The following is a 13,778-nucleotide window of genomic DNA, read 5'->3' on the forward strand; positions in this document are numbered from 1 at the left end:
GTTTCATATGAAATGTTTCATTTTTATCTTTGGTTTTTTTTAGGTAAGACTGTGCCAAAATCCAAAACTTCAGTTGAAAAATAGCCCACCATATATACTTGATATTTTACCTGACACATATCAGCACTTGCGACTAATTTTGAGCAAATATGATGACAACCAGAAACTTGCCCAACTCAGTGAAAATGAATATTTTAAAATCTACATTGATAGTTTAATGAAAAAGTCAAAACGGGCAATAAGACTCTTTAAAGAAGGCAAGGAGAGGATGTATGAAGAACAATCACAGGACAGGTAAGAATATTCCAGATTTTATTTTTTAATGTTAAAATCGTCAGTGTTGCTTTTTGCTTCACAGCACATATGTTGTTTTGGTAGAAGTGTCATGCAGTTGTGTATTTGTTTTTCACATTATTTAAGTATTCACATTAACTTATGTAGTTTTACATAAGTTTATTAATGATAATAACTAGGTCATGAGACAGTGTTTTTGCTTTTTTTTAATAGACTTTATTTTTTAGAGCAGTTTTCAGTTTACAGAAAAATTACTCAGAAAGTACACAGTTCCCATATACTTTCCTGGCCTGCCTCCCACACAGTATCTCTTATTATTAAAATCTTGGGTAGTGTGGTACATTTGTTGCAATTGATGACCTATTATTGATATAGTATTGTTACCAAAGTTCATACTTTATATTAGCATGTACTCTTTGTGCAGCACAAATCTATTTGATTTGATAAATGTGTGTTGTCATCCTATACCATTACAGTATAATATAAAATAGTTTCCCTGCTCTAAAATGTCCCGCGCACCACCTATTCATTGCCTCTCTCGCCACTACCCTGAACCCCTGGCAATCAGCTAGCATAGTATTGTCTCAATAGTTTTGCTTTCTTCAGAGTGTCATGTAGTTGAAATAATACAGTATATGGCTTTTTCATTGGCTTCTTTCACTTAACAATATACATTTCAGTTTTCCTCATGTCTTTTCATAGCTTGATAACTCACCTCTTTTTATCGTTAAATAATGCTTTATTACATGAACATACCACAGTTTATCCCTCCATTCACCTAATGAAGGCCATTTTGGTTGCTTCCAAATTTATGTATAAAGCTGCTGCAAATATTTGTAGGTTTTTGTGTGGACATAAGCTTTCAGTTCATTTGAGTAACACTGTGGGAGCATGATTGCTGAATCTAATGGTATACCTATGTTTAGTTAGAAACTCCAAAACTATTTTCCAAAGTGATTGCATCATTTTGCCTTTTCTCCAGCAATGAGAGTTCCTGTTTCTCTCTTGTGCTCCACTAGCATTTGATATTGGAGTATCTTCAAGACACAGTCTTTGTTTCATGGTTGGTGTTATAGATGTTTGTGAGAAATAGAGCCTCAAATTACATACTTTGACTAGAAACTGGGAAATTGAACAGAGGTGACAAAGACTAAAGTTATATCAACTGAATCTTCTTTTATCACTAGGTTTCTTGACTTCACAATTCCACCATAAAATGTGTTGTTTGGATATTTCAGTATTAAATTTCATGGTTGATCTTGAAAATAAAAAATTTTTTGCATTAATGGGGCATTTTAAATATACCTGGAATATGTATTGATAGTTTTAGTCTAGATTTCCAACTTAAAATATAAAATATCTTAGCATTGCTAAGTGAATTTTGGCTTAAGATACATAACGTCTCTGAATTTTAGATTTATGTATAGGAAAACCTTTAAGAAACCTCTAATGTGGCTTTTGGTATGGAAAAACTAACCTCATTTAGTCTATGGCATAGGGTTTTATTATCGAAAAATCTTTTACCTGGGTGTGTAGACTCTGAAGTTGTCTGTAAATACTGGTCAAACAAATACCTAGAGTGAGTAAAATCATCAAATTAAACATAGGATACCTCCTTACCAAATGTAAAATGGCACAAATGTTTACTTATTTATAATTTTCTGTCTAATTAGTGATGAATCCTAAAAGGCATAGCCATCTAACCAATTATGTAATTGTGGGCGCATTATTTTTTGGACCAATTTATCTTGAAGATGGTAATCTTCCAGTTTTTCTTTAAAACTCTAAGGCTTTCCAAGAATAACAAGGTGAGTTTGAATTGCCTCAAGGATCAGAAGTAGAATAGAATAAGAACATTGATCTTACAGATCTAAAGGTATATCTATATATTTCTTATTCAAATTTAGTAACAATGATATTCTTGACTTCATTACAGAAGTTGTATTTCCTGCAAAGTAATCCATTAAATTTTACATTTTAGGGTATTTGGAGTATAAGGAGGCATGTAGCTTGTAGATCCAGAAGTTTGAGTGGTTACACTGTTTTTCAGAGATGTAGTAATACAGTGTGGTAAACTTGTATTCCACTTTTACACCTTCTGTAGAAACCTGAGGCAACTTCTAACTCAGTAGATGTTTTATAATTACGACTTCATTTATAAATGTTGGTATTTTGGGCTTTTATGTGGAAACATATTATGGGGGCCTCTGTAATTTTTGATGGTTGTGTGTAGATTTTATAGATGATGGTAGATTGAGTAATGCTGACTGATCATGTTGATTCAACTCTGAATTCTAAGTGTCAGAATAAGTTCAGTCGTACTCCAGAATTCAACCCTAAGACAAAATTTATTAATTCCTGCACTACTGTGGCATATTTCTACTTGAATTTTACTGTTATTCATGTTTTATTCATTATCTGGTAGTGTTCTGTGATCAGCTATGTTTTTGTAAAACTTTGATGCTCGTCTACTCATAGTTCATAACAATGGGCCATTCTTGTTACACTATAGCAGGTATAGATTTTTGATTTATGGGTGTTTTTGGATAGAAATATATAGTATTACTCTATGTATATTAATAATATATATTTTATTTATTACATATTATTAATATATACATATGTATGTAATGTTATATATTGAGTACACATCTAGGTTCCCTTAGGATTCCAAATGCATTGAGGCCAAAGTGTGCATTCTAAGCAGAGCTCTGGAACATTTTGCTCTGTGGACTATAAAAGAAATTTCTTAGAAGTTCTCATGGCTATTTGGCAACAGAGTATTTTGTTTAGTAAAATGATCCTCATTTTTAAATGTATGACACACTGATTATTGGGGTATTGTAAGTTCTATGGACACTGTTTTATTCTTCAAATAATATCACTAGGGACATCAATTTTATTAAGTTAGAGATGAAGGTCAGTAATAGCAGACTCTGTAATTTAAAATTCATCAACAAAATCAGCATTGTTCCAAGTAATTCTGTACTTTATCGAAGAAGATATGCTGGGTGAATCACAATGTTTATTTTAATGTCCCTTTTATTTAAAAAATAAAATTCTTTGTAGATTTACTTGTTAGTGTAGGGGCAAATAGGAGAAATTCAGGTCTTAATTTTGAAGGAGCTATTTTAATTGATCACTAGAATATGAGTTCATTTAAATGTGATTAAGTATAATAAATAGAATGTGATTAAGGATAACAAATAGAAGAATACATATAGCAATGTGTAGAAGGTAAAGGATGGAATTGCAGTTACATTTATTTGCTATTGAAATAGATATTAAGAGCATAGTGCAAGCCTCTTATTTTGAGCATGGGTGGAATAATAATTTGTTGTAAGAATAAAGCTGCATGCCTCGCCTGACTTTCTGTAAACTGCGTCTTTCTCTTGTCACTTTTCCTATGGTCTTTTATTTTTTCCCCTACAAACAATTAAATTTCATACTGAGTTGGTGTTTCTCCAGCTGAGTGTCCAACCATCTGAGCTGGTATTTCTGGGAAAAGTAATTCTCTGATTTCTGGCACACAAAGTTTTCCTGTGTATTATGGAGTGGGGGTTGGGTATCACGAAGAGAAGGGAAAGTTTTTAGTTTTAGTTACCAGAGAAGAGGAGAAACTATATAGTACTGCTCAAAAGTTTTAGTGGCAAATGTCAAAATGGATGGAATGATGGTTATCACTAGTATTCTGATAGGAAATGCCTTTTTTCAGTAATTTAAATGGCAGTTTCATCAGTGAGTCTTTTTCATAACAAAGTTCGCTCTTCCATATAAAAAGTTATGTTAATAACCTACTCTGGAGGCCTGGTATTGGACACTGTTTTTTAGGATACCCAGAGATGATGGCCTGAGGGTATTCAGACTTTCTGTATTTCGAACTGCTTCAGTGAACCAGAATGCTACAACCAGTTTTTCCCTCCCACACTCTGGTTTACAATTACTGAAACAAAACCAGAAGTCAGCTGAGGTGGAAAAAGACCTTTTCATTTGATAACCTATCTGCAAAGAAAATAAACCTTATAAATAATTCATGCCAGAGAGTAATGCATAGATGTTGTCTTATTATTAATGTCATCTCAAAGCCCCTAACCATTTTTTCTGCACTGTGTTGCAGAAAAAAAGAAATGCTAGTTCCCATAACTTGTAGAATAATATTCATTCCAATTAAGATGTTCTTTCTGCCATTTGCAGCAACCTGGATGGACCTAGAAGGTAGTATGCTAAGTAAAATAAGTCAGATGGAGAAAGATAAACACTACATGATTTCATGTGGTACATAGAGCAACAAAACAAATGAATGAACTAAATAAAACCCAAATACAAACTTTAAACTGTAAGACCAAATAAGAGCTTGCCAGAAGGGAAGGGACATGAGTAAATCTGGCACAAGGGTCAAATATATGGAGAAGTATAGAATTGGATTTTTAGTGGTAGACTTCTGTGGTACACACAACTCTTGCTTTAATAATGATGTACACCTAAAACTTAGATAATGTTATATAGTACAATGTTACTTTGGTTAAAAAGTAGAAAAATAAAAATTAATCATAGAAGATTTTAGCTTTTAACTCATACCCTTTAGGAATTCTAGGCAGAGATCTAGTTCTCCAGTGACCATTTGGCTGAACAAAGAGTATATAACCTGCTATATTAATAAAGTCCCTTTCTCACAAAAGGACTATGAATCACTGTGCTTGCTGCTTTTGTCTGTGTTGTACTTTATGAGATTGTATTCTAAGAACATTTGGAACTGATATGTTAAAGATACATGGCTAAGTTAAGAGTTGAATCAGAAATATCAGCTCTAACAATAAGACCAATAACAGGGCCTCCCCGGTGGCGCAGCGGTTGAGCGCTGGGTTGTGAAGCTGCCCGCGGCCTCTGTGGCGCCAGTTTGATCCCTGGCTGCTCCCCAGCCACCGGAGGAGGGTCCCGCATGGCGTGCAGACCTCTCCTGCTGCCCGCTGCTCCCCTCAGCAGTGTACTTCGGTCCTTCTGCCTGCTCTGCTCCCCACTCTGACTCTGGTGAATTCTCTCACCCTCCCGCGCTTCTGACTGTACCCAGTGCATGTATAAACAAACAAACAAACAAATAAATAAATAAAAAAACCAATAAGACCAATAACAAAACATGAAGCTGAGCAAACCTCCCTTTCCTCATGATGTCACTGCATTGGCCAAAGAGTAATGTCCTATTGATTTAGATATTCAAATTTGTGCAAATACAGATTTGAGTTGATTGCATAGTCACTAAAGTATCTTTGAAATTCCTCGCGGTTATTCAGTTTAGCCATGTACAGTGACTCATCTTTATGTAAAAATTGGGCTTTCTGTAGTAGTTTTAATTATGACTGAACCTCATGGGTTAATGGCCTTGTTTTAATGCTACTTCAGGCTTCATATTTTCTCACAGGCAGCTCTGTACATTGTGACAAGAAAATAAGGAAAGAGTTCTGGTGAACTGAGTACAGGAATCTTAATGTCTGATGCTATTTCTGCTCCAAGTGTTCTTTGTACCCTTGTTTGGTTTCTGACTCTATTTATGTTTTTTCAGTCTTTAGATTATTTTCTAGATAGTCAGTCACAATATTTTTTTGGCTCAGACATTACAGCATCATAAAAACAAAGATTTTGCTTGTTTCTGACTAAACGTAACTATTGCTAAATCAATCTATTAAATAATTTTTCTAATCTAGTAGTACTTTATAGTAAAAATACTGGTTCTGGCATTCCTGTAGTCATTTACAAGAAAATTTATCTTAAAGAAATTTTATTTTTCTTTTATAGAAAATTTATACAGTGCTTAATGTATCCCATTTATTCCATGAAGTACCTTCTGTTTAATGAAACAGGAGAGGGAATAGTTTATATCTTTGAAACTAATTTTATTCAACAATTAATCTAGTCTATCGCTCTTTTTATTTACTAATGGTAAAATTGCAATTATTTTGTATTTCATGAGGACGAGGGGCAGGTTGTCATTAGAAAGTATACTTCAAAATTAGTAAAAATAGGTTACTGATCTTTTCTAACACACATATTTTAGTATAAAACATACTCAGTTCCTATTTAGTTTTTTGCTGTATTTGTCTGCATTCTAGGCATTCTTTTTCAATGGAAGACTAAGGTATTAAAAGATTAACTTAATGTTTTGAAATGATAATGTTTAACTTGGACTCAGGGGACAAGTAGTAGTCATTCCTTTTAAGTAGAAGTATGTCTGCCAGGTAGGAAATAGAATTTTCTTTAAAAAATTTGAACATGTCCTTGAAATTGACTTATCATAAATGAACAAAATTTCACAACATTTCTTAGACTTGATAAGAATGCTTTCATTCATATTTAAACACTTCAGTATTGTAATACACATTTTTAAAATTTGGAAGTAAAGAGGCTTAGTTCTTCAGCACACTATGAAAGTAGAGACCACAAGAAAGTTATTTAGACAAATGTTTTCTAAGTCAAACAAAGGGAGTCTGTTAGAGTGGGCAGGTGAGAGCTTGCAGAATATCTGCTCAGTACCTTGTGGCTAACTACATGCAAGCTGCTTTGCTAGCTAATAGAAAGTATTTTTTTGTTGATTTTCATGTAAGTAAAAAGTGAAAGGGATTTCTCCCCCAATCTACTCTTTGGGATACATTTTCAAAATACCAGCAAAACAAATTACTGAGATATAGTTTAAAATTAAACATATTTTCTGTAATAGTAAATAAAACATTCACATTTAACCTATTTATTTGCTTATTTTCTTTTCCTGCCCTGTGAGTATACCATTTACCCCTAACTTCTACTTTATTAAGCTATTAAACATTTTATTGCATTCTTGCCAAGTCAAATTATATATTATACACATGGTATTTTGATTTTAAGATTGGGGAATTTTTTTCTTGCGTTTGGAGTTTATTAAATGTTTACAAATTCCTGAGAGTGATAACTTGTAAGATAGTAAGCAAACTTATAAGACTCAAGTGAACTTGGCTTTATGGTTGAATACCTTTTATGTTTTTCAGTCTTAAGGCAGCTTATTAAAATTTATGTTTTCCTTTCAGTAAATATCTGGTGACATTCAAATTTGATAATTAAAATCCAGAAGCACTCAAGAAAGAATGCCTGTTTTTAGTTTCATAATAACAATACTCCCACAAAGAAGTTGATGAATGATGTCTTTCAAGTGGCAGATTTGTTATTTAGTTAAAGAAAGCTCCTTTGGCAGTTTCTTACAAAACTAAATTGAAGTCTGTTTATAAAACAGACAAGCTGCAGTGATAATCCTATAGCCTGAGGAATGCTTGAAAAGCTAGTCCAAGAAGAGGCACTTTTTTTTCCTGTGATTTAACAAAGAAGTGGAGTTTTTGGGAACCCAGTTCCAGCACTAATTGGGTTGTACATAAAATAGACATCATGATTGGAGTATCTTGAAATATAGTGCCTCAGAATTATTCATTTTTCTAAATCCTTTTTAGTATTAATCTTTTGAGTTTTTTTTTTAAGCTCATTATTAGTAGAGCATGAGTCTTATATAAGTTTGCATTTATATAATCAGTGGTTTTTAGAGGTGCTCATTATAGCAGTAAAGTAATTCCATCCTTAACTTGGTGTATAAGGAATTCCTCTAGGTTCTCAAATAATGCCATCTGGTCAAAGTCACTATCGTTTTTCCTCATCGATATCATAATGAAACAACATTGATGTCTGTGACACTATTCAAGTTATTACATTATAATTTTTTTACATATGTAAAATTGCACTTTACAAAATAACATTCTGTTAAATATGCAGAGGTCATTACAAAAGGAACTTTTTGTACATTCAAATAATGAAGAGAGATTGAGGTTGCCAGTCTTGTTTGGTAGTTAGAACTGTAACAGGGTTTTCAACTGAAAGATAATTTTAATTTCTTATTGAAAAATATTACATCTCATATCTGGCCATGTGATCATGCAATCACAGATTTGTGACTATCAATTTCCTAGTGCTGCCTTAACAAAGCACAACAAACAGAGTGGCTTAAGCAACAATTTATATTGTTTGAGTTGATTTTCTCACAATTCTGAGGCCCAAAAGCCTCAAATCAATGTGTCCTCATGGCTGCACTCCTTCCAAACTCTCTAAGACATGATTCTTCCATGATATTGTCAGCTCCTGGCAGTCCTAGACATCCCTTGGGTTGTGCAGTGACTTCAATCTGTGACTATCTTCACACAGTGATCTCTGCATATATATCCAAATTACCCTCTTCTTATAAGAGCAGCAGTTATATGGGATCAGTTGTATTGCTTAGCCTAATGACCCAATCTTAACTTGGCTACTCTTGAAAAGGCCCTATTTCCAAATAAGCTCACACTTGCAGTTATGATAGACATTAAGATTTCAACCTATAACAGTGGCCAGATATAGCAGTGTAAAATGTATACTAAGAAGGGGAAGAAATTTAAAATGCATTAGAGTAGGTGTCATCAAGGTGTAAAAAGTTTTGCTTTATGGAAGATAATGCCAAACAAAATAAAATTATTTTTTTCCGGAGTATATAGTGTAAATAATTTTTGTAGTTTTTCAGATTTGTGATGAAAAGCATGGTGAATTAATAAACTTTATGTTGAAAAATTTGGCAAATTCAGCTTGCATCAATAATATTTTCAGACATAAAGATATGTGAATTTATAAGTACTTCATTATAATATAAAAACACCTTACTGAACTCAGTGAATAAAGTGCTCTCTCTCTTTAGAAATTAACACAATATATTTAATTTAAGTCCTAATATTGTTAGCCTCAATGATCCCTTAATTAAGAATCCCTGTTTTATTCTTTTATTTTGTGATAAACTCTGGAGTATTAATTAAAATAGTTAATTGTGGCTTACATCATCATCATTAAATCTGTTTACAAAGTTTTCTGTATTGCAAATTTAAAAAAAGATGTGGGAGGTATTTTCTGTGTTAGTGGCATGAGGTTATACTCCACGTTCACTTTGTATATTTAGCATTAAGGCATAAAGTATTATTGTAAGTATAATTTCAAATTAAGATTTTAGGAAATCAATTCAGGGATTTCAGTTTAAAAACAGTAAATAATTGTTTCTAAAATGGCATGTTGAGTTGTTTACACCAGGTCTTGGCAAACTGTACAGTTTGATAGTAAATATTTTAGATTTTGCCACATAGACTCTGGCAATCATTCCACTCCCTCTTTATAATAGAAAAGCAGACATAGATAATAAGTATGAATTGGCAAGGCTGTGTTTTTATAAAACTTTATTTACAAAAACACGTTGCATTAAATTTGGCCTGTGGACCATATAGTTTGCCAATACTTGGCTTACAGTATTAATTTAATTGTCGTGCAGTTAAAATTAATTTTTCTTAATCAACATGGACTGCACCAATTAGGAATGTGTTTGGCTAAAACTAACAATACCCAACTAATAGTAGTTCAAATAGCAAGAATATATTTTTCTCAAGGAAACTGTCAGAGATCTGAGCTCTTTCTGACTTTGTCATCTCCTTCCTTAGGTGTTAGATTTGTCTTTATACTAGTTACTTCATAGTTAGTAGATTTCCTGCTAGAGCTCTCAATTTTTTAATGTTGAAAGACAGAGGAATGGCCTTTTATCATAGCACAAAAAGCTGTCCTGCAAACCTTCTGCCCCACGTGTTCCCCACCAGAAGATTTTTCGTACATCATTTTAAGACACTGAATATGCAACATCCAGAAAAATAATGAAAACCTTTTAATTTTTTTCTATTTTTATTAGCTTTCTAGGAGAAAAGTATTTAAAAATGAAAGCAAGAATAATAGCCTAAGAAATTTCATCTAAACTCATCCTTTAAAGGAGAAAACAGTTCTATTTTCTGTTTCAATTGAGAGATTCCTCATTCTTTTTTAAACTTCAAATACTGTAAACTTATGCTTAGATTCAAATATTTAAAACCAAATTATTGGTTTTTAGTACGTAAGAAGCATTGAAATTATGGACCATAAGAATTATATTATTTATCTTTATTATAAATGTCTGTTACCTCAGTGATATGTGGTACTATCCAATTCCACTTTCTGTCTGGAGAAGCTAAAGTGATGGGAGACCCCATACTTGACAGCAAGTGAATATTCACGTGTGATGTGATATCTAAATGATGTCTCACTACCAGTTGGCCTATGTGAGCCTGCAGCTATTGGCATCCAGAGGGTATCAGCATTATAAAGCCTTTTAAAGTTTGTTTCAAGAGGATGGGTTTGAACAATTAGCACATTTTATGCTTGTGAAAATGAGGTGTTTTTTCATCTTCATTGAACATGTATTAATATTGCATGTCAGATGGTCAGCAAAAGCTGCTTTTTTTATGAGACACAATGTTTATTGGTTAAATTCAGGAAATTCAAAGCTTCATTTCTCAAGTCTGTGTGTGTGTGTGTGTGTGTGTGTACACGTGTGAGAGAGAGAGAGAGAGAGAGAGAGGTGTAATGTCTGTAATTTTTTAAGCTTTTAATTTGTGTAGATGAGCACAGTTAACTTTTTTTTTTCTTTAAAGGAAAATAGGAAAGCTTGATTAGATTTTTTTCTGAGCTATGTTAATGAAAAAAATGTTAGATCATTTTGAGGATGCTACAGACACTTCAATTTTTGGTCTAAAGTTATTTAGAGGGTATATTGATGTACAATGATTGTACAGCAGTGGAACTGTCAAGTTTATTCTTTTCCAGAAATTTCAGAACACTTTAATTTTACTAAAAAATTCTCTATTTAGGTCAGTAAGGTCTTATTTATATAATATATAGATTCAAGTCCTGCCAATTAGCAAATTTCTCCTTATCAATTGTTTTGAACCTTTTCCTATATAATTCTATTTCTACTTTGTTTCCTTGTAATTGGATATGTAAAAATTGTTTTCATATACAACTGATATCTTAGAGTTGGTCATTTTTTTCAGTGTCTTTTGCTGCTAGATCAGTATTTGGTTTATGGGCTGCCAGATTATGGGCTGCAGTTTATGGGCCAGATTCAGCCTCACTTCTTTCTGTAAATATCAATAAAATTTCAGTGGCACATAGATATCCTTATTCCTTGCCTACAAAGTAGTTTCCACCAAAATTGAAAATTTTTATTTTCTGGAACTTTGTGAAAAAGTTTACTGACCCCCCTCCTCCATTGATATAATCTTCAATGGTGGTTTTAGAAACGTGGCATTTTTAAACTTAAACATTTTCTTTATTTCCATTTTCCTCCCCTATTTCTGCCAACGATGCTTTATAAGTTACTCATCTTCTAAGCACAATATGTTAAAGGAAGGTAGCCAATGATTGAGAGCTGAAAGCTCTAGTAGACCCCCATCTCCTATCTTGTGTCAGTTTTCTGATGTAGAATTTTGAAGTGTAACAAATTGAAACATTTTTGTATTTTTTTGACACAAAATATGTCTCTAGTATCTTCAGCAGTCATCTAATCTAGTGGTTTCCCTACCTACCATGGACAGATGATACAGTATAATCCTCTAGAATGATTAAGTACATTTCTTCTAATACCTCTGTCTTTACCAGTTGAGATCTCAGTATTCACATTTTTAAAAAGTGACTTAGCTATTTCTGATCATCCTGCTTTCTCTTAGAATCCCCATGAGTTATCATCCCCTTTTTATGTATCCAGTTACCAGGGATGGCACAGGTAGGACTAGAATCCTGACTCTGTTAAGAACTCTTCACTTTATGAAGCTTTCTTCATCACCATTGTAGGGATTCTCTCCCAGTTGTAAGTCATGTTCAAGGATCCCCAAGAAAGATAAGTTTCTTTAAGCCTCTGAATGAATTTTGCTAGAAAAGAAAATTGAAATTCTCTTCTTACAGTATCCTTAGGATTTACCTTGGAGTGTCAGGACATTATCCTACCATTTTACCTTATGTTCCTATTTCCTCTATTTATCAAACCCTCTTTCTTGTTATTGATGCAGCAGCAGCTCCCACTTCACCCCATTCCATCTTATTTTAGCATTTTCTGATCACTCTAGCCAAAAAGTATTTTTCCTCAGACTGCTGTATTTATCAAGACCTTCCATGTGGCACTTTACTATATATAGTATACACACACACACAGATTTTTACATATACACCAAATATATATGTGTGTGTATATATATAGTCAAATATTGCTCTTATAAAAACGGTGTTAAGGCAGATCATTTAAAATGTCTTGTAAGTCTTTAAAGGCAAAAATGACTTCTTTGTATATATATATATATTTATCTCTTATCTCCACAGTATTCAGAGCAGTGTTTCATAGTAGGCAAATATTCAGAAAATATGACTATTTCTCTAGAATTACTGTAGGATTGTGTGAAAATACTGATTTATTCCTTGGTTAGAGCTACTAGGGTCTGCAAACAGAACAAAGTAAAAAATGTTACATTGCAAAGTATCTAGTGAAGGTAACCAAAGACTAGCTTTCAGAATTAGAAGATAAACTGATTATTAACTTCTCCAACTTTGGCATATATAGCTTTGATTTTAGATGGGGGTAAAAAAGGTCCATAAACAGTTCGATTATTATTCATTATAGAGTAATTATAGTTTAGAACAATTCTTATTTCTTTGCATGTACAGTATCTTCACTCTGCTAGGTTTTTTGGGATAAAGTTAGTGCTACCATTTGGAAGCCCTTCCTTAATGGAGTGTCTTTGTAGCTGTACTTAGCCCTTATAAGATAAATCCCTGGAAACCCACAAGCTTTACCATTTTCCCTGGTCCTACGAACTACAATGGGGATGAGCATATTTCACGACTTTCCTATTAATGTATTAGTTCTCTTCTGAGCTCTTGTGAGTGTTTTCACTTCCTCTTCCTCTTATTTTCTTCAAAGACTGTTTTTGTTTCTGTGTTATGTTGTATTTATGACTGAAAACTCAGAACTTTTCAGCAAATGGGGAATCCTCTCAAAAATCTATGCTTTCGACATGAATAGTCCAGTTTCGTTTGGTATGTGTTATCGACAGAGGTGCTTCATCCTCTGTACAGCTTGTTGTGTGTACACGGTCATTGTGTCATTCCATGCCTCTTTAGGGAGTGCATACATATACGCACGCAAATTAAAGGATCTTTTGGTAATGGCTTGTATTCTTATGATGCAGTTTTCTGAAACAAATAAAGATTCTCAAACTTTTACCAGCTCAGTCTGGTGCAACATTAATTGTGTGGTGCAGGCTAGAATTGGACATTTATTATTGAACTTGCAGTATATTTAACATTGTGTTTTAGAGATGCACTGAAACATACAATGTTATGTAGTGCAATGACATGTCAAAAAATGTCTTAAAGTCAAATCACATTAGTTTTTAGATTTTAGCTAAGTTGTCATCTCTTTTAAAAAGAAAAGTGGGGTAGTTGGAGCTAATATTCTTTACATATAGGCAGCTTTTTTTTTGGCATAAACATATCAACTGTAAGGGACATTTTGAAAAGCAGAGAGGGCTTCTAAAGAAAGGAGTTGCTGTTCT

The 13,778-nt window shown here is 33.0% G+C and overlaps 1 protein-coding gene across 8 annotated transcripts in view; it reads left to right on the forward strand.

Moving 5' to 3' along the window:
* Positions 1-13,778, forward strand: part of CBLB (Cbl proto-oncogene B) — a 200,051-nt gene that overhangs the window by 13,747 nt on the left and 172,526 nt on the right. For all 8 annotated transcript variants that reach the window (XM_037525620.2, XM_037525618.2, XM_037525619.2 and 5 more), the window contains exon 3: positions 44-294. In XM_037525620.2, coding sequence (XP_037381517.1) covers positions 44-294 — 251 coding nt within the window. The remainder of the gene's footprint in view (positions 1-43; positions 295-13,778) is intronic.

The sequence above is a fragment of the Talpa occidentalis genome, unplaced genomic scaffold (assembly GCF_014898055.3).
Source record: "Talpa occidentalis isolate TD23 unplaced genomic scaffold, MPIMG_talOcc4v2.1 talOcc4.4, whole genome shotgun sequence".
In the NCBI taxonomy this organism is placed as follows: Eukaryota; Metazoa; Chordata; class Mammalia; order Eulipotyphla; family Talpidae; genus Talpa; species Talpa occidentalis.